Genomic DNA, 22,196 nt, shown 5'->3' with positions numbered 1-22,196 from the left:
GATGAAACAAACGCAAATACTCAACTTTTGCCTTTACATCTATTTTCCATTTCAAGGCTATTTAATAGCTATTTACTCACTTCTTCATCGTTTGTTGCGGATGTTAATTGCATAAATACTTGTTAACATAAACAATGCTAAATAACTCCTAAGGTCTTTTTTGATATAAATAAATGTATATTCATTCGTATGTAGGTAGTTTTACTTCGTTTTGTTTTTTTATCCGGTCACTTTATTTATGACGCAATAACCTCAATTAAAGTATAATAGTGTGATTATTGGAAAAAATGAGGCTTAATTTATTTTTCTGCCTTGAGCCCGTGTAGACACTTTTTATATACTATTGATGTTTTCTGACTTGGTTAGATTTATTCAACTTTATAAACTGAAAAGCCTCAATTTTCATACTTTTAGCGGTGATTTGAGCCTAAATCCTCCTTTTTAACCTTTGCTTATGCTACGTTTTAATGTAAATATTGAAGTCACATCTTCTTTGTTTATTTCACTAAGAACTTGAATTAAAGTTTTTTATCATTAAACTGCCACTATTTTTTTCACGTGTAGAAATATTTGTTGCATTTAATGATGTAATGTTGTTGTATGATAACATATTTCCACCTTTTAAGGCATTTTCGGGACTTGCTCTTTTAACCTCTACCCATTGTCCATCTATGTAATGTTCGTCATACGCTCTTATTATCTCGTCAACAACACTTGTGTTTGTAAATGTAACGAATCCAAATCCTATTAATTGTATATTAGAATTGTAGTTTCATATACATAAACGGCGTTAAATTATTGTTAAACAAGTTATTATTCAACTGATAACTCCAATTTTCAAACATACCTCTTCCGATACCACTTTTCTTGTCGCACATCATTACACAGTCACTTATTTGTCCAAACTGTTCAAAGTATTTCCTTAGAATATCTTGTGAACATGTTGTTGGTAAATTTCCAACGAATATTTTTTCTGTTCTAAACATAGTTCCTTGTGAATTCTCATTCACAAAATCCTCTATTTTATCGCAGTATAGTCTACAGTTAACTTCTGTACCCATTATTACATGAGGAGATCTCAAGGCATTTTCGGTCACTCCTTTCTCAATAAACGTTATTATTGCAAAATTCATTACTTGAATATATTGACAATTCTCAACGCTCCCGAACTTTTCAAAATGTCTAACTAAATGATCTATTTGTTTCAAGTAAAAATGCGAGTAGATATTAATTTGCATATATTGTATTAACACATAACACTTACCCTTTGTAATTTGCTCAGTCAAACCATCGACAAGAATTTTATTTGATGTATTATTTATTCCCTTTACCATCGTTAATTTCTATCCATATATTGTTATAGCACATATAGTATAGTATTGCTCTTTTATATATTAAGTTAGTGTTATTTTGTATAAAAACTACTCTATAGTTGAATAAACTAGAAATAAGCTTTGAATTTAATGTATTACTGTTTCTTTTTATTATATTTGTAAAAGTACTTTTTATTTTATTGTTCTTTAATATTAATTTATTTTAATTAAATGTAAAAAAAGAGCAGTTAACTTTTTTCATATAATTTTTTATATTGTCATTATGGCTTTTAGAAATTGTGTAAGTAATATGTGGGTGTACTTTTATTTATACTTTTTTTAATTTCCATCGACAAAATGTCACTTTTTTTCCATTTACATATCCCCACTATTATTTGCGTATTATTGTATTTAGTCAACTCATGTTATAATTATTTCACTTATAACTATTTTATTCTTTGTAATGGAGAATGGCACCAGTAATTTTTCTCTCATACATGCGAATTATTTGAATGCGTTATATTAGTTTTGCATGCAAATCCACATGCATGATTATTTAGGTTTGTCTGCTTTCAGAGGTGCGAAAATAAAGTATAAAAAACAAATTATAAAAATAAGGAAACAGGTTAACTTAGAACTAGTACTAGTAATAATAATATATTAAAAATTTACGGTTTTATATTTAGAATTAATGATACGAGGGCTAGAAGGTGTCGACTTGAAGTTCAAATAAAGATGACTGTTGTTGCATATTCTCGCCCGTTTTGTTTGCAGCTCACTAATTTACTAATGATTTCAAATTTATTTAGAAAAAATGTTGGTAGAAACAAGTAATTTTAGTTGACTATCAATATTCTTTTAGGGTACCCCTCATTCTTGATACGCAATATCACAACGTAAACTTATGTTTTCCTTTTGGCATTTTTGTTTTTGTAGGAGAAACACATTTAAAATTAAATACGTGTTTGAAGTGACTTTTATACTTATGAACGGCTTCCCAAAAGTTAAACATTGAAAGAATAAAAAACAATGAGTTATAAATTGGTGTATAACGGTGCCAAAATTTTGCTCTTTATCGGGTGAACTCATAGAACATTGAAAGCAGTTAAATACATGAGAAAGGATATGCTCATGGTTTTATTGAAACGGATGAAGGGTTATTGGAAACGTTACTAGTGGATGAGCGATTCCATTTATTTAGAATGAGCTTTTGAATAGCAAGCAAAGCTTCTCTAGACACCTCGCGATTGGTTGAAGTCATTAAAGTCATAAGTATTTCCTTAACTGCAAGCTTTCCAAGAATCTGTTTACCCATAGGATACAATCTGGCAAATTCTCCAATATCAAAACATGCAACGGCCAATGTTGTCGGGTCGTCAGATGTTTTAAGAATGTGTATTATTTTTTTTATTGTATGGAATTCTTCAGCTTCAAAATTCATAACATTTTCAATCCAGAATTTTTCTGTGTGTAAAAACGACCATCTTAACCTTTTCTTATCAAGCTCAATGCAATATCTGTCAAAGTTCGAGAACTGTTTAAGCTTTTGATCAATAATTATTTGTCCTTGTCTTATTTCCTCGTATATCTCGGGATCCAACCATTTTTCATACTCTAAGATAGTTAAGTGTTGTAACAACCCAATATCTATTATACTCTCTACAGCAGAATCACTATCCATTACGTTTTTGAGCAAATTCAATGTAACTCTAACTACCTTCTCTGAACGACAGTTTGTAATTGACTTTGCTGTTTTTCTAATTAAATCCGTTGATACCAATATAGGTATTGCTTCCTTGTTAAATGACAACAACCATACAACGACACATGCTTTGTATATATGAGATGTAAGTGAACCTGGGTTTAAATTCACCGAAAGAAACTCAACTACACCTGGATAATTTAACATTAACATTCTGTATGAATCTACTTTAGCCAAATTACCCAAAACATCCAATGCTCCTATCATTGAACAGTAACCACCAGTTAAGTTCAACGCACTATTAGGATTGTTGTTCGTCTCGTCACTGTTTAAAATCTGATTTTTTTTGTTCTCTGGAATTCTAAATAGATGGTCAAGCAACTCTATAATATTCTCTTGCGTAAATGAATTTTCGCTTGAGTGACTAATTAAACCAGATAAAAAGAACAATAATTTGTCCGACAAATAGGTATCTACCTTTGGTCGATCTAAGAATTGTATAAACTTCTCAAATACTGCAACACCCTTTATTGTCTCCACAAAACCTTGATATTGTCCTGCATCGTCCCTTAGTAATTCATATAACATCGTCAATATATACTGAGCAGGCTCTAAATCTGGAGTTATGCCTAGACAATTCAGTACAAGTTGCCTTAGTTGCTTGTCTGAACTTAAAAGTTGGCTTTTAACCAATAACGACTGACTGTGAAGTGCCATTAACTTAGTTGAAGATCCAACCGGAAGCGCTCCTGCCAATTCATATTTTCTCCAATGAGGTGGATGACCTAGAATCCTTGACCTTTTTTCCGCTGTCGACGTATGTTCGGAAGAAGCCAACTTCCCTATAAGCTTAACTTGTTCTGTCGACCTCATTTTTCCAATATTAAAGTAGTAATTATTTCTATCAAATGACTTCCTTATTTTTGTAAGACCTTTGAATTTTAAAATATACTATTACCCAATATTCTAGTTTTTCCACAACTATTATTGTATTTACCTCAATTTCAACTATTTAATTGCTACTTTCCCTAACTTATACTCAGTTATTTAATGTTTAAACAAAAAATAACAATTGATGCATTAACTCAAATCCTAATTATTTTAAAAGAGAAAACTGAATCAAAGAATATGCCGTTTAATTATGGTGGTTTTTTTCACGCCTTATTTTTTTGGTGGGAAACCTCAAGACAATATTAATTATATCTTTTACCGGTACTTTTTTAGGCGCCATTATTGCTTTTATTGCATGTAATACAATTAAAATATAACCGACCCTTGAAAATTTCGTTTAAAGTGAATTATAGAGTTGATTTATATTAAGGGAATTGCGCGTATTATCAATAACCAACACACATTTAGTTGGTTATTTGGTGGTTACGCACTGAATTCCATGCTCATGTAATTCGCAGTAGGTCAATGAAACAAATCTAGGGCCCTTAAGCCACCGCCCTTAATACTATTTCAGAGAAAGTGGGATCTTTCCACATAAAAAACAAACTTAGATAGTTAAATTGATTATTATTACCAGAAATATTTCAAAAAGAGGTTTAGATAGAGATAGAATGAAAAACAGGAAAACTAAGCAAGTATCAAGTGTAATAAATGTCAACGTAACTTATTAGGATGTTTTGATAATTTCTATTTGTCTGCGAAACATGTTTAGGAACTTTGTCTTGCATTAATTAGAAAACTTAAACAGCGATTATAACAACAGTTTCTCTGTCAGTTATTCTCTTACAACTTGTTAAAGCTTACAATTTCACAAGACTGAACAAGACCGTATTCTTCCTCTTCTTCGTCTTCATCTTCATCACAAGCATCGTCTTTCTCAGCAAACTTCTTTTTCTGTTCATCTGTCATTCCCAATGTTTCAATAGAATCAACGATATCTTGAGTGTTTACTAAGTCGTCAATAATAGTTGCCCCCATTTGTAATTTGAATAAACCAAATGCGACTGGCACTTTCTTTTCACCTTCAGAAAATTCAACACCGTTAATTTTGAGATCCCTGATCATTTTCGCGACCTGATCTAAGTCAACATCCAGTGACGAAGGTTTAATATCTAAAACAAGAGATGATTTACTAGCTGGTTTTTCTTTAGCTTTTTTCTCTTGTAATGCCTTCTTCTTGTCACTCATAGCTTTTTTTGCTGCTTCTAAGTCCTCGTCATTATCGTCTCCGAATAAATCAAAATCATCATCATTTGACTTTTTGCCTTGCTTGGAACTTTCCTTTTTTTTCATGAATGGCTCTCCTGGAAAATCGTTCATCTCATCGATACTAAAGCTCAACATGTGTGATATATATCTTTGAACATGAATGTAGTTGCATGGACAACCTGTTTTCAAAATAGTATGAAGGGCTTCCACGTCATCTTGAGAAGGAGTTGGACCACTCATATATGATCTTGTTGATAGGTAATCATCCAACTTTTTCATATTTTCATCCGTAGAAATATTTCCAAATTTGTTCATCATTTTTACTCTATTGCTAAAATAACAAAATAATTAAATAAAAACCAGTACTTAATAATTTATTTATCTACTTTCGTATTTTCCGCTTTATTGGTTGTTTTAAAACAAATGTCAACTGAATTCTTCTACAATTATATTTGTTTTGTCCTATTTTTATTTACATAATTGTATTTAAATTTTAGTATTAATTTTTAAAATTTAATATTGGCGCCATTTCATTTAGCTTCAATAATTTATTTTTTTATATTATTATTTATAGTCCTTAGAGACGAAATACAGTGCCAAATAGGTAAAAAGGCCGGGTAGGGGGTCATATATTTACCATAATTTTGTTGGTTTAAAAGATAATTTTACTGTCATTTTTATTTTCGTCAAGTGATGCTGTAATTAGGATGCGTAAATTGAGTTGATTTTTTGGTTTTGTGACTGTAATTGCAGGTTGTATTTTGCAATCATTTATTACTACTGTTTTTCGGTGTTATTTTGAGTGGTTTCATGAGTTTGCGTCTTGATAAGCCGAATGTTAGTAGAACGAGCAGTAGTTAACTCCGTGTAACTTTAATTCGCTGCTTTCTATTTTCCAGTTCCGTTTTTTTATACCTTTCGCTCCCCCTCCTTCATTTAAAGCTCGATACCGTGAGCTTGTGTGGCGGCAAAATACTTTAAAACCTCAACGTAAAGTGAAGTGTGAGTTAATCTAAGATTTGGAGGATAAGAAATGTATTTAGATTGTAGATAAACAATTTTAGAATAATTTAAAAACACAAGAGATTGATTGAAATACAATAACTTTAAGTATTGAGCAACACTGACAGAGTTGGTACAACGGTGATCGTAAATTGCAAATATAAAAACAGTTATATTAAGGTACATAGGGAAGCAATATAGATTAAACTAGATACAGATGTTTAGTACTTTAAATATGGTGTGCAACTGTCTTAACACATGTTCGAATCTATTTGGTGCCTCAGATAATGCGAGTAATGTTATATGTGAAAGCCAACTCGAAATGTGTGTGACATCACTAGATCCACAAGGGAATAATAATATTGAAATAGTAAGCAGACTTAACTTTATAGAAGATTTAAAGTACTGTTACACAAGGATGATGGACATCGAGGACTATAATATGTTTGTTCCAATAGAAGGCTCCCCCAACGGTATGTAAAGGCATATTAGGATTGTAATTAATGTGAGCACAATAAATACATTAAACGCTTTTTTTCAGATGTTTCAAATGTTGAGTTTCCAAAGCTTTTAAATGACATAAAGTACGGGGAAAAAGTTCTGACACAAAACATTCTGAAGGAGAAGATGTCCGATGTAACTATGCATGTAAAGGAGAACGAAAAAGGTAGGTTAATCTTTCTTTTGTTTTTAATTTTGCTTTAATTACTCTGACCGAATGATTGTTCTTAAATCATTGGAAATGATGCCAACACTTTTATGACTGTTAAATTAAAAAGATGAGTGCATTAACAACATGATTGGGGACTGGGTATTAATAAGAGAGTATTCCGATGATATGGATGCATTTTTGCAAAAAATAGGGTTAAGTTTGGTGAAAAGAAAGGTGTTAAATAAAGGGACGTATACACTCAAATTGAATTATTGTGTTGACGAAAAGAAGGTGAAAGTTAAAATCGAGCCATTTATAGGACCTACTCAAACAATGAATTGGGATTTATCGGGGGTTACATTTACTGAAAAGAATGATGAAGTTGGAACGTGGGTTAACAAACTTGAGTTTATAAAATTTAAACATATTAAAACCGACAATAAGGATGTTTTGGCTATTACTATTACGAGAACCAGTGAAAATTTTTCAGGGAAAATAATTGAAACGAGATGGACTCAACCTGATTCCAAGTATGGCTTTGTTAAGTATATTAGATACAGGTATGTAAATGTCGTTAAAAACTATACCATATAGTTACTAATAATGCCTTATTCGCTTTGTTATTTAAGACTTTTTAATATAGATGAAAAGTGCACAATAGACATATTCAGGGCATTTAAACGAAAGTAGACGTAAAACACCTAACTAGATTCGCCTTAAACAAAAAATTATTTACATTATGTGTGAAAATATTGTATATAATTGTATTATAAAAGTCAATAACAATGAATAAATTAGTTATCATGTTGTATAATGAAAATAAATTGTGGACTATTTACACGCAAAAGTTGAGTAAAATATCATAGGAAAAACAATCGTGGCGTCCCCGAATACCTTCACAGGATTGCTGTCAGCTCTTATTTTTCCCCAGCTAACAGCCTCGTCTGGGGAAGCTCCAGAGTCAGAACCATCATACTCTGTGGCAACTGATATGTAAACAGCATAGTCCGCACCGTTTCTCATTAGATTTGCATTGCAGACGTGATGTTTAGGAGCTCCACCTCCGAGAATAATGACTCCACTTTTTCTGATGAATGTAGCTAAATCATTTATTCTTTTGATATCCTCAACGACGTCTATTTTAAGACCCTTTTAAGCATTTCATAATGAACTGAGTGAAAAAATGAAATTTTAGTGGTACATAACTTACCGGGTTTCTATATGAATGAAAAAATAAATTGTCCCCTAGAGACCCATCGGTCAAACCGGGACAAAAAACGGGTATGTCATTTTTGTGACACCAATAATAAAGAGAATCCTCACTGTTTATTCTTTTTCCGAGAAAATTTATAAGTTTAGATGGTGTCCAGTTAAATGATTCATTTTTTTGTATTTCAAGCATCTCATCCAACAATGGTTGCAACCATTCCTCAAATTTAATGTAGTTTTCATTAGGAACAATTAGATTTCCTATTCTGTTCCATCCTTTCTCTCTTAGTTCGCTTCCCTTCAGATTAAATTCTCCCAAATGTGTGCTTCCCAAAACCTTGATAAAGTCTTCCTCCACCCCACCTGCAGATGTGACAATAACATCAACTAACTTGTTTTTAGCCAAGTATACAAACATCTCTCTCAAACCAGAGGAGATCATATTTGAAGTAAAGCTGAGCCATATTGTGCATTTAACTTTTTTTCTATACTCGATATCATTATACGGTTCAGATTCATCAGGTTCGATTTCCTCGTCTGAGAGACGCCAATCCAACATCCTGTTTATCTCATCTATTGCTCTCCCTATATTTGAGGCCTGGAAACCCATATTTTTAATATTCTTACAGTACTCTCTTATCGTTACATCTTTCAGTTTCTCGCCTGTAGGTCCACAAATAACTTCATTGTTTAAAATAGGCTCGCTGTGCAATAACACGTTTTTTGCAGCATTCTCCAAAGTTTCCCTACTTTGTTCGCTTTGACCCATTAAAAGACTCTCCAAATTATTATCTATAATCAAAGTAGTGTCGTTAATTCTGTATTTTCAAGTCAAAGCCAATAAATTATACTCAAAATAGATTTATCTATTAATACCTTACCGCCTGAACACTAGACAAAATGTGACACCGGGAAGAACAAAGCCATAGTTCTAGAGAAAGTGGGGACGGCGTGAAGGTAACTTGAGTTAAATGATACAACATACCGTATTCTTTTCAGGACACCGCACGCTCAGAAGTAATGGTTCGCTGAATTTCTTAAATGTAGTTTGACCTTTTTCGGATATATTCCGGACGATTATTTGTATGTGAATGCAAGTCGCCGCTGAAAATGGCCCTCTTAAAGTAAAGTGGCGTCATAAAGGTCACAAAGCACCTCCTCTTGTAGTGTCCATGCAAGGTTTTAATGACATTTAACTGATTAAACATGTATTTGTTTAACCTGACATGTTTAAATTGACGATAAGGTAAAACCGTTTCCCGCCAGACATCACATCCTAACTATTTAGTGAATACTTATCTACAAGTCTTGGCCTATATAACAAATAGTCATACCAACACTACCAATACATAAAAGCCTGCTGCCGCGTAAGCAACTTTGCAATACAAACTAATGGTAAACGGTACGGTAATGTTATCTAGTGGTTGCAGTTAGGCGGGAACGTCAAAACAATATGCGGGTATGTATATGTATTATATGCTATCTATAGTTTAGGTGAAGATGTATATAAAGAGCGTATACTAATAAACACATTACAAAACAAGTATAAACGGTAGTAAATTGTATGAAATAATAGGGTGAATGATATAATCTATACGTAAATAAGCCGGTTTACTTGTTATTATATAAATTAAATATAATTACTGTCTAAAGTGATTATTAAGGTACCTAGTTTGGCCCCCTATTTAAACAACAGTAAAAGATTCCAATTCCCCTCATTTAAAAAGTTCCCTCTGAAAAAAATAGGGGAAAATAATGTATGTGTTGTTCGCCCGTAATTAAAAAGGGTGAGAATTTCTCTATAAATATTTAGACCAAAAATTTTAGGATATATGGTGGTAGAGAAACATCAGGAGCGAATTATTAATGATAAGAAAAGAAAGTTTAGGCGTCCCTATCCGAAACCACTTAATGGAGTTCATAAAAGGAAGGATAAAACTCAGAATAACGGCTCAACGAATGACTCTAACTCCATAGGTAGCAACATAAATGAAGGGTACACTGTAAAGGATGTAGCTATTGTTGATAATTCAGTAAACGATTTGAGTGGTAACTTTGATTCAAAAAAAGACAATGCGAATAACTTTGAAGCGAGACAAGGTAACAATACAAAACAAAGCAATAACAAAGACTATTTTAATGCTAATAGTAATGTAAATAACAGTAAAGCTCAAACAAAAAATGACAACAGTGCCAATAACAGTGACAATAGTAGAGATCAAGGGAGAAGCAGCCAAAACAAGAACAAGAACGAAAAGAACTATCAATTGAATAATTCATCTCGCACTAAACAAACTAACACTAAAGTTCAGAATAACAACAAACAGACTTATCCACAATGTGTAAATAATAATAGTAATAATGACAGCAATTGTCCTCACCAGAATAACACTAGTGGCAATAACTATTATAATCAACACAGTCAAAATTGTCATTATAACAATTCGAGCAACAATATAAACAACAGTAACGGCAATCAAACACAGTACTACAATCGCAGTGATAGATTTAATCATGAAAAAAGAGGTGGTATCAGTGGTAAGATGTATCACTATCAGATCAATAGTAAAAAACATTATTATAATAACAATGCTGATTATAGAAAACAGGTGAATAACGGTGGTGGCAGTACCGGAGGTGGAGGAAATCAGAATCAAGTTGCTAAAAACAGGCAACAGAACTGCAAAAGTAACCAATTTCAAAGTGCCAATCACCAATTTAAAAATAACCAAAATCAACAATTAACTACCTCTTCTCCCACAAGATGTGTTGGTAATGGAGACAAAAGTACTTCACATACACCCTGTGTGAAAGAGAGTGTTATAGAGGTTGAAAAGAACAATGACAATTTTGAGACATCAAATACGAATTCAATGAACAATGTAGATAATAGCAGTGTCAATAATGGCACCAACTTTAATGCGGATTTTGAGACACGTAAAGTCGATAGTCAGACAAAACAAGATTCAAATTCAAAAACAGTTGGTGCAAGATCCAAGAACAATAATTCGAATACAAGCGGAAAGGTCAGAGACAACAATAAGGTAGCTTTCAATAATAACGGTAAGAGTAAAGATGCTTGTAAGATTTCTGCAAACAAAGAACAAAATTCAAGCAGGTCACAAAATGTTGGAAAGAACGAATGCGAAAGCAAGACACTGGAGACAAGTGATGATAGAAAATCCAGACAACAATTAAATAACAATGGTAATGAGAGTAAAATAAAGACCAAACACGAAAACAATAGTAATTCCAATTATAGAGGCACTGGTAATAGTTCTACCCAAGGCTATAATAATCACTACTATTACAACTCTAACAGGAACTTTGGAGTTACTAATAACAATGGCAACAACGGTTCATGGAAGATTTCGGGTCAATTGTCTCATAAGCAAAATTATAGATATAGTAATGCAAAGGCACACAATAATAAAAGCAATAGTAACTATGGTAACAATTCAGTACACGGTAAACAGGTAAACAACTCAAATAATGTAAACAAGTATCAGGGGGAGTTTGAGTCTAGTTATTCTGCGGAAAACAAAAGTTACAATAGTCCTGCACCCTACGATGACTACAAAAGTAAAAGAAACAAAAAGCGTTATGGTTCAGGAGGAAGGAATAGTTCCGTAATAAGTAACAACAGCACCAACAATGGAGATGATGGCAACAACTACAACCCAACGAGCGAAAGTAAGGATTCAAAAGATGAAATTGCTGGCTCGAAGGGAGCTACTGACGGAAATAATGCTTTGTTTTCGGAGACAAATGTTGGTATTACGGATTCAAATAGTGACTTTGAATCAAAGAATAAGTCTGCGAGCAAGGATGATCATGATACAGCCGTAGTTGGAGACAATAGTTCAAGGGAAAAAGCTGCAAATAACAACAATGATGCTCATCCTTCTGACGGAAAGATCTTGACGAAGAACAATGGTCTCGGTTCCAGTGAAAATAAAAAAGTACTACTATCTGTTACTCAAGAAAACGGAAATAGTGTTTGTAAGGTAGTAAATGAGAACAGAGATGATGTTGATTCTTCCACAAAAATTGGCGAATCCTCAAATTCTAGGGACACAAATCATAGTTGTAATGAAAACAGCGATAATGGAGTAGAATGTGCAGAAGTTTCAGGAAATGGAAATTCAGAACCTGGCTCTAGTGTTGGTTTGTGGAGACGCACAAATCAAGGAAATCAAGTTGTTGACTCTCTCGAGACAGTTAGAAGAACTGTCAAAAGTCTGCTAAACAAAATAACAGTGGAAAAATTCCCTGTAATTGCAGAAAAACTGGCCGTTTGCATAGATAATATCTCAAATGTTAGTGAGTTAGAAGAACTGGTAAAACAAGTGTTAGACAAGGCTATTACAGAACCAGATTTTTCGGAAATGTACGCAGATTTGTGCCAAATACTTAAATGGAGAAGTCCAGTTTTAATTAAAGGTGATAAAGTCACTATGGGATTTGGAAAAGCACTATTGTTGAAATGTGAACATGAATTTAAGAATCTCCCGAAAAATATGACTCCTACTGATGAAGAGCGTGAAAGCTACGATTCCGAAGAGATTGAATTAATTTATAGGAAAAGAAAACTACACGTGCTAGGTATAATTAGACTTATTGGTGAACTATTTATCAGAAGAATGTTCCCAATGAGAAGTTTAAATGAGCTCGTATTCGACCTGGTCATGACACAGGAAAAACCAAACGAGTATGCGATAGAGTGTTTGTGTCAGCTAATAATGACCACTGGATACTATTTGGATTCCAACGAAAAGTCACAGATGATAGTTGACCAGTGGTTTGGAAGATTAAAAGAGCTACAGAGAACGCAAATATCCGCAAGACTTAATTGTTTAATTCAGGATGTGTTTGATCTAAGAAAGCACAAATGGGTTAAAAAAGTGCATAAACAAAAAGCCAAGGCATTGGCAGATATTATGAAGGATATTGATGTAGAGGATGTTTTGGGTGGTGCAGCTATTGCTGCCCAATATGGCTCTGTAGTGGTTGTTGGAGAGAGGTCAAATCTCGTTGGAAATTCTGCTTATAATAGTTACATGACGTCACAGGAAGAGTTATATTTGTCGAGACAAAAGAATCAGCAAAAATGAAAATTCTTTTTCTTTTAACTTTTATAATTAGTAAAATTTGTTGATTTATAGTAATGTTACTTAGTTTATTTCTCAGTAACATGATATACTTGTTAATATTTTTTAAAATATTGTTTTTTTTTTCCACAGTGATTACTTGTTTCCACACACTAAATTGTTGAAGCGCTTATAGAACATACACAAACGGGAGTGTTTTTTTCACTTATTGTATTTATTTATTCATTTGATTAAACATATAAAAGGCGTAGTTAAAGCTAATTGCATCTAATGACAATAGGTGTTATTGTGATTTAACGATATTGCAGTTCATTTGTTAACTGAATTAGTAACTACTTCAATGTTAGGTATGTCATTTACTCCTTCTAAGTGGACTGTTATACTTCCTTCTTCTGGAATTTTACCCCTAAGTTCCATACTTGCTTGTTGTTCCAGTGGTGATATTCCTGATATTTCCTTTCTCATTTCTCCCAAATGTAAACAGAGAATCTTAATTTTAAATGAATAATAATAGGTGATTTATATATTTTAACAAACAAATAAAACTTACACTCATTGTGATCTTCTTCATAATATAATTTCTTGCACCTACTGTATCTGAGCACAATGTTTCTATTTCCCCCTCTTGACCGAATGCTATTGTAAAGCACTGATCGGTACTTGGAGTTGTGGCTAATGGTGGGGTGATTTCACTCAAAGATATTGATTTAATTAATCTCTATAAAAAAGAAGCGATCAACATTTATTCCGCGACTTTGCTTGTTATTTAGTAAACTTACTCCTTTTGACCTTATTTCAAAGTTTTCGTTATCCAAGTGTGTTTCAACTATTTCACCTATGGACAAATCTGAAAGAGACGGAATCCTCTTCATTACACTTTTCATATCGAAGTCGCATAAATCCTCTCCGTAGTTATACTTTTTTGCCTTCATCAATTCACAACTAACTGCACCACATAACCCAATTAAACCTATAAGGAGCTTTAATCTCATTTTTCCTAGACTTTCTCAAGTAACAATTAATTGATTTATATATGTATTGTGGATATTTAAAATTGCGAGTGCACAGTAAATTCAACTTTAAAATACCTATATTATTGATAGGTATATTTTTACCTTTTATTGTCACCTTATGTATTATTTCCACATGTAAATTTGCATGCATTTCTTGTGCATGCACCAAATATAACGGTATACTGTTTATTCTACAATTTCATGACCACAAAACAAATTTAAATTATAATTTTGATTGTTAGTCAAGAAAAGTTATAATTAATGAGTGCAGTAATTTAGGTTATCGGGAAAGATGCTTTCTTTTCTTAAAGAAACAAGATAGACAGTTAAATGAAAATGAAATAAAAAAGAATTATTGCAGTTATTTTATTAACAATAAAAAAATCAAGAAATATTTAAAAAATGTATTAGTTTATAATCTTTCTTCTCATTTTAAGAAATATTTGGTCAACAATCCACTTGCGATCATGTGGTATGTATCTTTTATTTGAACCATCACGTCTGAATTTGAATTAAAGTGTGTTGGAATGAATTTAATTGACAATAAGAAAAGCTATAGGTAAACTTACGTTAACATGCAAATATCATAAAGTGAATTGACATACTTAATGAGATCATCAACACTATAAGTGACCTCTTTTAAATTAGAGAAGGCACATTTGATACTTTGTTCATATATTTGGCAAAGTCCTGTTATTTAAATAATAAAATCAACTAGATATTATATTCAATAGTTGCAACATACCGTCAACCGCCTGGGTAACTGAATCATAATCCATATAAGATCGAGTGCTTATGTCGTTTGAATATTGTATTAGTAATAGAGTATGAAGTCCCTGATACTGATTCATTTTTATTTTGTCAGTGTAAGGCAATGTACATATATTCAAATGTATCACAAATAGTAAAAACAACAATTAGTTGATATAAATTAATAGAATAAAACCATAAATTTATTGGTGCTATGAGTTCCACGTTGCAGTAATTGTTCACCAAAATACCAGTGTTTTAATTTAAAGTATATTTGGCAAATTTAGACGCAGGTTGCTGGTCAGTGTCCAAAAAATATTAAAAAAAATAATTTTTCAAAAGTTTGAGTGATTAAATTGTACTTGTTAATTATATTTAATACATTAATCATTTAAAAAAAACAGTACTTTTTTTTTTATAGAGACCTTTATTGCGGTATTAGTGAAACATACATTATGGTTATCCTCAGTGATAAAAATATTAATAGTAAGCTATTCGGCGCCAACTGTGCATTTTAAAATGATCAGAAAAAGGTTGTATGAAAAGACAACAAAGTACACCAGTGGTTGGTGTGAACAAAATAAATAGATCAGTTTCGCGTTACTTGACAATTTAGTTATTTGTTATCATTATTTGTCGGGTATGATTGATAGACAGAACACTGAGAGCAAACAATATAAAAAAACATCGTAAAAGAAGGTATATATAAAAAATTGACATAAAAAAATCAAAATTGAAACTTAAATGCATTGAAATTTAAAGCAGTGATTATTGAAAAGTATAAGTTTTTTTTTTGTTTTATTTTTAAAAATAAAAGATTAGTATCACGACATTGACGGCTTTGTGGGCTAATAATGTATGTAAGGTGCAATTAGCGGTATTATGTTGTTAATTAAGATCACTAAACAAATGCAATACAGGTCAAAGAAAGATAAAGAATAAGATAAATGTTTAAGAAATAATTTAAAAACTTGGAGATTTTTATGTAGAGATTTGATTGCTTGTTTATTTTTCATTTAGTTTTGAATGAATTGAAATAAATGTATATATGTGAATACTAGTTCAACAGCAAACATAATTAAACATTAGTGTTTAGATGTACAGATATATTAGAAAGAGCTTATAAACATAAAAAAAAGTCTAAATATATGTACGATTTGGCATAATTAATGAGACAAATTAGCTTAACAATTCCAAAACCGACTTTAGTAAATGAAGATGAGATAGGGGATATATCACTGACTATAAAAGGTAAGAACGATGATATAAAAATAGCTAATTCTTGGCCATTTGCACTTCCAAGGTACAAATACGACTTGAACGATGTTTTAGAGATATCTATATATTATGTAAATAAAGAGAATAAGAGCTACAGGAGTAATAATGTAAATAATGGTTCGGACCAAGTTCATTTATATTCAATTTTTAATTTTCCGTGTATTTTATTGAATGATATAGAGGAGCTAGGTAAAAAACAATGGATATTGGGCCTGGAAAGATTTGGTGTAAATAAAAATTTTTTAGCAGAATCTGATACAGTGGATTCTGTTAAAAATATTAAATTAATGGAGGAGAAAGCGAAAAAAAATTTTAAAATATCAAAGATATACTTAATATTTTATTCTTGTAAAAAAACGGTGATGAATATAGAAGAACAAATGTATAGCAGTTATAACCTAAGAGGCAATATTAAAAATAATGACTATAGTAAAGGTAAGATTACCTCAGTAGATACAAAAAAGAGAATAGCAAGTGTGGATAAATCAAATAGGATATCAATGGGAATAAAGCCTGAAGATTCAGTATCTAGAATATCAGTTAAGACCAGCGGTTCGAATACATTAATGAGAACAAAAATAATAAAACAGAATATATCGGAAAACTCAGAAGATTTATCAGATGCAATAGAGATGATAAATAAATATATTAATAAATCAAAAAAAAATGATAAATTTGAGGATAACAATAACATTAATGCTTTTTGTTGTGATAATCGTATTAAATACGATGAAAAAAGTTCAAGTGTGTCAGATAGATTAAAAAATAGTAATAATATCTCAATAAACACAGAATATAAAAAAAATTTAACAGGATTAAACAAGGAAAGTATTATAAATGACACAACTAGTATAATATCAAAGGCTATATCATCAAGTGAAATAAAATTACAAGAGAAAAAGGTATCACAGGAGAGACTATTAAAACTGCAATATGTATTTACACTATGGAGACAGCAAGTAAAGAACCAAATTAATGTGAGAATGGAGAATAATAAATATAAAAAAATAACGAGTATATATAAGTTGAATAGGATAATAGAATTAATAGAGTTGAAAAAGAAGCGTAATTTTATATTTTTACTGGTAAAAAATAGGATATATAGGGATAATGACGATAATATAAACAAGTATATCTATGAAAACCAGCAACTGAGCAGTGAGAGATATATACTAGAAGAGAAATTAAACTCAATAATATCAGAAAATCATTTAAAAGTAAATAATTTGCACGAAAGTATGTTTTTAAAAGATAAAGAATTGTTTGAATTAAAAAAGAAAATAGAATATATAAATAAATTAAAGGATGAGTTAAGTGATAAAGTTAAAAATACCAGTATTGAAAACGAGAAATTGGTTTTGGAATTGAATAAATTAAACAATTATGTAAATGCTAAGTTAAAAATATTTGACGAAGATAAAACCAAATATGAGAAGGAAATTAAAGACTTAGAATTAATAATAGAGAAAAAAACAAAAGAGAATATAAGACAATCAGAAGAGATAGAATATCTAAATTTAGAAATAACAGAAACAAAAAACATGTTAGATACAGAAAAAAAGGAGAAGGATATGTACATTAAATTAAACGATGAGTTAAATAATACGAGTATAAATATTGAAGAAGAGAAGAATAAATTAATGAATGAATACAATGAAAGATTAAATATAAAAAATAGAGAGAATGAAGAATTAAAATTGGAAAATATTAAATGTATAGAGAACAACGATTTGTTAATAAAAAATAACAATAAATTGGCAGAAGATAATCGTAATTATAAATTAATGTGTGATGAATTGAATGTTGAGAAGATTTCATTATTAAATTCTGTGTATGATTTAATAAATCAAGTTGAGAATGAAAAAATAGAAAGAATACGTGAATTGGAGAATTCAAGAATACTATTTCAAAGTATAAATAATGGCAATAGTAATAATTCATGTTTTTCAATTAATTCAATAAGCAGAAATAATAATAGTAGTTTTACTAGGAATAATGTAAATAAAAATCATTATTTATTTGAGGATTACGAAGATGATGATTTAAAACTCGAGGATTTAAAGAATACATATGACAATGAAGATGTTATATATTATAGAAAAAAAATAGAGTTATCAGTGAGTAAAAATAATACGTTTGTAGAGATAATAAGTCGTCCAATGCATTATATTTGTGAGTTAAAAGTGGATAAAAAAAATATATATGTTGAAATAATAAATAAAAATCAAATAAATATGTCTAGTGTTAATTTAAAAGAAATTGAAATTAAAAGTGAGCATGCCTTTAATACTAATATTAATAATGAATTATTAGTAAAAAAGGAATTAATCATTGAAATAATAGATAGTAAAATCAGTAATAATAATAGCGATTATTATTATTATAGTATTGAGAAAGAGGAAGAAAGGAATAATCAAATAGTTGATTTATCAGAAAGGGTAAAAATATTATCAGAAGAAATAAAAAAATTGAAGGAGGTTGAATTAATTATGGAAACTGGTGTATCAAAATTCAGTTTAAGTGATACAGATAAAATAATAGGTTCGGCAACTGAAATGTTTAAGATTGCATTAGAAAATATAAAAAATAATAATATAATTAATGATTCAAAGAAAGAAAAAGATAGTGTGGAAATTAAAAGTACTGATTTGAATGTAACCTTTCCATCAGAGTTTTCATTTAATGCTTCTAATAACATTATTGATAATTCAAATGACAATGACAATTGTGAAAACAAAGCACATTTATATAAAAGTGAAAATAGAAAAGATAATTTAGAGAGTCTAAAAACAAATAATAAAGTAAATGATTATAATGTAACAGCTAACGGAGCCAATAAAACGGAATTTAATTCAATATCATCATCGCCATTGATTCAATATAATGATATAAGTGGATTGAACAACAATTCATTTTTATCTTCAAAGACCACAACATATTCATTTATTCCAGCAACATCATCACCAAAATCATCAAATCCATCTTCAGCTGTACTATCAAGATCGAACTCAATGAAAAAGAATTTGAATATGAATTTTGGCGGAGTAAATAATAGTCATAGTAATTTTGGTTATTATTATGAATATAATAATAATAGTGGGGGTTACTATTATGCAAAGAGGTATAATTCATTACCAAGACAACTGAGTAATAGTAACGGATATTACGTAAAAACTGTACCACCACCATTTTTCCCAAAGAGTTAAATAGTGGCATATTCCTTTAATATTTCAAAAGCATAAATACATGAGCACCTTTTGCTTGGTTCAATTTCCAATAATTCCGAGATAAGGTAAAATATCTTTGGAAATGATTCATAAAGTGGCAACAATATTTTTTTTAAATTTTCAATTTTAAAATTTGGGTTTAAAAAGTTGTGTATTGAATTTAGCACAGACAATTCATTGCCTTCATGAAAGAAAGGTAGCCATATTATGTCTTTATTGCTCTCAATTCTTTTGCTTCTCCTCTTACTGCTATTACTTAAATTAAAGTCAACTTTATTTATAATAATGTTAAATAGTTCAAGAGCAATGACTCCAATACTCCAATAGTCAATTGCAAACGGTAGTATAAACGAATTGTAGTTATTTGAATAATCAAGTAACTCTGGCGATTTATAGTATATTGTAACTACATCACTAGTATAGTTTGTATGGGAGTGATTTCTAATTGATCTTGCAAGGCCAAAATCAGCTATTTTTATATTAAAGTAATCATTGTCACCATTCACAAGTATGTTTTCTGGTTTTAAATCACGATGAACAATCCCAACATTATGTAAAAATTTAACAGCATTTACAATTTGGAAGAAAATATTAATACCAAATTGCATATTAATAGTTTGTTTATTATATTTATCTTCAAAAAAATTTTGTAATGATGGTCCACCATATTCATAAATTGCGTATATACGCTCTTTTTCAAGTATAACATCAATTAGCTTGATGATTCCACTAAAATTATATGTAGAAAGTTCTTTTAGTATTCCAATTTCTCTTAGTATACTGGGATGTATTCCTTTTTTAGATAAGTCTTTGTCAAATACTTTAATAGCGAAATTATTTTCGTCAATGTTACTAACGTTTACGTTTTCATTGTTTTTATTGCTGTATCTTTTGTTTACGTCAACGGCTTTATATACAACGCCGTATGCACCCTGTCCGAGTATATTAGTGACTTTATAATTTTTAACAAGTAAATCATTTCTGAGGTATTCGTCGCTTTTTCTCATCATGGTATTTTGACTCGTTTAAGATTCACTTTTAAATGTGGAATTACGCAGTATGGTATATGTTTTTAAGTTTGAAGTAAGTTTGTTCTTTATTTTATATGTACGTTAATAAGTGAAAAAACTGCGAGTCAAAATCTATGTAATAAATCGAGTCAAGTAACGACATTGGCAACAACAAACAAAAAACGATTTTAGACAATAATTTTGGTGTGATTTAAATTTTATTTTAAATGCATGCATGTATGGGGGTAATAATTTAAATACGGACTTGGCGGTAAGGTAATGTGTGGTACCGAGTAATTTAAATTTAGGGTGCGGAAAAAATAAAAAGAAATACAAAGGGAAAAGTTGGCATTAGGCAAAGGGGTTTTTTTTGGTTCAGGGCTGGAGATACTGGTATTTGTATCGGGAGAAGCTAGAGTTGCAACCTCGCAAAGTTGCGCGTAGATAGAGCGATAAAGTTGTTGCGCTGGTTATACTTGATAGAGGTTTTGCATGTACGCAGTAATGAGAGCCACTTACTAACTGCTAAGAGGAGCCAAGTGGACTGGAAAATGTTGAAATACAGCGCAGATGGGAGGTCTTCCGATAAGAATGCTAAATGTGAGGACTTAACAAAGTTTGAATTGTTGGAGGCAGACGACACGCTGAGGGGTTTGTTGCTGAGAAACATCTATAAACTAGAGCTTAAAGATGAGGTATTGAAGGAGGTAATGGGCGTGGACAACATCTTGTTAAGTCCGGGGGAGATTATTGGAGTGTTCGGGACAACAGGTTCTGGAAAGTCAATGCTGGTGCAACAAATTATGTCCAATGTACTGCTGCCTAAGGAAATAGACGGAGAGGGTTTGAGAGTGCACTACTTAGATACGGACAACGGCTTTTTTGTGCAGGTTTTTATTGAAAAGTACTTAATACCGACTATAGAGAAGAGAATGGCTGAATTGGAGGGTGCATCAAGGCACGAATATATACACGAGATCGTAAAGTACAACAAGAACAAAAACGCTTATTTGAATAGCATTATAAAGCTATGCTTGCAGAATTTAAACGTGATACAAGTTCCCGACTTGCTGGACCTGCTTTGTGTAATTAGGGAAATGACCTTAAAAAGTTACGATATGGGGGTGTTTGTGATAGATTCGCTAAATTTTTGGAACGCACAGCTAAATTCGCTTGTGATAAACAACTTTAAAGACGACAACACCTTGGTTAGAGACAAACAGAAACAGGAGACTCACTACTACAATCACATATTCGGTTATTACACAAACAAGAACACGGTGTTTAATTCAGTATGCTCACTAGTTAAGTGCGTCTCGCATTTCTGTGGCTACATAGGAGTGATATCTATAAATGAAGGCGATTCGCCGTATTCACTCGACTTTAAAGCGAAAAATAGCAGCTGTGCGTATTCAGAGGAGTTGGTTGAGTTGAGTAGTCTGTACCACAGCAAGGACAATCAACTCAGGGTTAAAGCAAAAGATTCGGACTTAAGCGAGGTTATAGTTTTGAAGTTCCCGACAGTGAAGAATCACGTCTCGATAAAAAATAACTTAAATAAATTACTGCTTAACAATGGTGAAAACTACTTCAAAAACATTATTTTCATATCAAAACCGTCGTTACCTGTTTGTGAAGAAATTCACAACAATCCGAATTATCCGGTAATCCCGTCTTATTTTGTTTGCACAAACTCAATAAACAACGAAAAGACGTTTATAGCTTTAGATGACTGTAATGGTTTGGTTGTTCTATAAAAGCAAATTCAA

At 31.1% G+C, this 22,196-nt stretch overlaps 11 protein-coding genes across 11 annotated transcripts; 4 read left to right on the top strand and 7 right to left on the bottom strand.

Moving 5' to 3' along the window:
- Positions 1–505: 505 nt before the first annotated feature.
- FG386_001590 (uncharacterized protein) lies at positions 506–1,334 on the bottom strand (the record flags this gene model as incomplete). Its single annotated transcript, XM_067340983.1, has 3 exons — positions 506–744; positions 848–1,195; positions 1,265–1,334. The coding sequence occupies 3 exons, from the start codon at positions 1,332–1,334 to the stop codon at positions 506–508; spliced, it is 657 nt and encodes a 218-aa protein (XP_067197331.1).
- Positions 1,335–2,442: 1,108 nt separating this feature from the next.
- Positions 2,443–3,888, bottom strand: FG386_001589 (uncharacterized protein; the record flags this gene model as incomplete). The annotated part of the gene is made up of 1 exon (XM_067340982.1): positions 2,443–3,888. The coding sequence occupies one exon, from the start codon at positions 3,886–3,888 to the stop codon at positions 2,443–2,445; it is 1,446 nt and encodes a 481-aa protein (XP_067197330.1).
- An 861-nt stretch (positions 3,889–4,749) lies between these two features.
- On the bottom strand, positions 4,750–5,493 carry FG386_001588 (translation elongation factor 1 beta 1; the record flags this gene model as incomplete). The annotated part of the gene is made up of 1 exon (XM_067340981.1): positions 4,750–5,493. The coding sequence occupies one exon, from the start codon at positions 5,491–5,493 to the stop codon at positions 4,750–4,752; it is 744 nt and encodes a 247-aa protein (XP_067197329.1).
- Positions 5,494–6,973: 1,480 nt separating this feature from the next.
- On the top strand, positions 6,974–7,423 carry FG386_001587 (uncharacterized protein; the record flags this gene model as incomplete). Its single annotated transcript, XM_067340980.1, has 1 exon — positions 6,974–7,423. The coding sequence occupies one exon, from the start codon at positions 6,974–6,976 to the stop codon at positions 7,421–7,423; it is 450 nt and encodes a 149-aa protein (XP_067197328.1).
- A 237-nt stretch (positions 7,424–7,660) lies between these two features.
- Positions 7,661–8,807, bottom strand: FG386_001586 (uncharacterized protein; the record flags this gene model as incomplete). The annotated part of the gene is made up of 2 exons (XM_067340979.1): positions 7,661–7,978; positions 8,040–8,807. 2 exons carry the CDS (start codon positions 8,805–8,807, stop codon positions 7,661–7,663), a joined length of 1,086 nt encoding a protein of 361 aa, XP_067197327.1.
- A 1,063-nt stretch (positions 8,808–9,870) lies between these two features.
- FG386_001585 (eIF4G eukaryotic initiation factor 4) lies at positions 9,871–13,152 on the top strand (the record flags this gene model as incomplete). Its single annotated transcript, XM_067340978.1, has 1 exon — positions 9,871–13,152. One exon carries the CDS (start codon positions 9,871–9,873, stop codon positions 13,150–13,152), a length of 3,282 nt encoding a protein of 1,093 aa, XP_067197326.1.
- A 306-nt stretch (positions 13,153–13,458) lies between these two features.
- On the bottom strand, positions 13,459–14,141 carry FG386_001584 (uncharacterized protein; the record flags this gene model as incomplete). The annotated part of the gene is made up of 3 exons (XM_067340977.1): positions 13,459–13,638; positions 13,700–13,867; positions 13,929–14,141. 3 exons carry the CDS (start codon positions 14,139–14,141, stop codon positions 13,459–13,461), a joined length of 561 nt encoding a protein of 186 aa, XP_067197325.1.
- A 428-nt stretch (positions 14,142–14,569) lies between these two features.
- Positions 14,570–15,013, bottom strand: FG386_001583 (uncharacterized protein; the record flags this gene model as incomplete). Its single annotated transcript, XM_067340976.1, has 3 exons — positions 14,570–14,663; positions 14,732–14,852; positions 14,908–15,013. The coding sequence occupies 3 exons, from the start codon at positions 15,011–15,013 to the stop codon at positions 14,570–14,572; spliced, it is 321 nt and encodes a 106-aa protein (XP_067197324.1).
- Positions 15,014–16,081: 1,068 nt separating this feature from the next.
- FG386_001582 (uncharacterized protein) lies at positions 16,082–19,337 on the top strand (the record flags this gene model as incomplete). The annotated part of the gene is made up of 2 exons (XM_067340975.1): positions 16,082–19,292; positions 19,330–19,337. 2 exons carry the CDS (start codon positions 16,082–16,084, stop codon positions 19,335–19,337), a joined length of 3,219 nt encoding a protein of 1,072 aa, XP_067197323.1.
- Positions 19,338–19,392: 55 nt separating this feature from the next.
- Positions 19,393–20,424, bottom strand: FG386_001581 (uncharacterized protein; the record flags this gene model as incomplete). The annotated part of the gene is made up of 1 exon (XM_067340974.1): positions 19,393–20,424. The coding sequence occupies one exon, from the start codon at positions 20,422–20,424 to the stop codon at positions 19,393–19,395; it is 1,032 nt and encodes a 343-aa protein (XP_067197322.1).
- A 554-nt stretch (positions 20,425–20,978) lies between these two features.
- Positions 20,979–22,184, top strand: FG386_001579 (uncharacterized protein; the record flags this gene model as incomplete). Its single annotated transcript, XM_067340972.1, has 1 exon — positions 20,979–22,184. One exon carries the CDS (start codon positions 20,979–20,981, stop codon positions 22,182–22,184), a length of 1,206 nt encoding a protein of 401 aa, XP_067197320.1.
- Positions 22,185–22,196: the final 12 nt, after the last annotated feature.

The sequence above is a fragment of the Cryptosporidium ryanae genome, assembly GCF_009792415.1.
Source record: "Cryptosporidium ryanae isolate 45019 chromosome Unknown contig_25, whole genome shotgun sequence".
Classification (NCBI taxonomy): domain Eukaryota; phylum Apicomplexa; class Conoidasida; order Eucoccidiorida; family Cryptosporidiidae; genus Cryptosporidium; species Cryptosporidium ryanae.
This window is presented reverse-complemented; position numbering and strand designations above follow the sequence as displayed.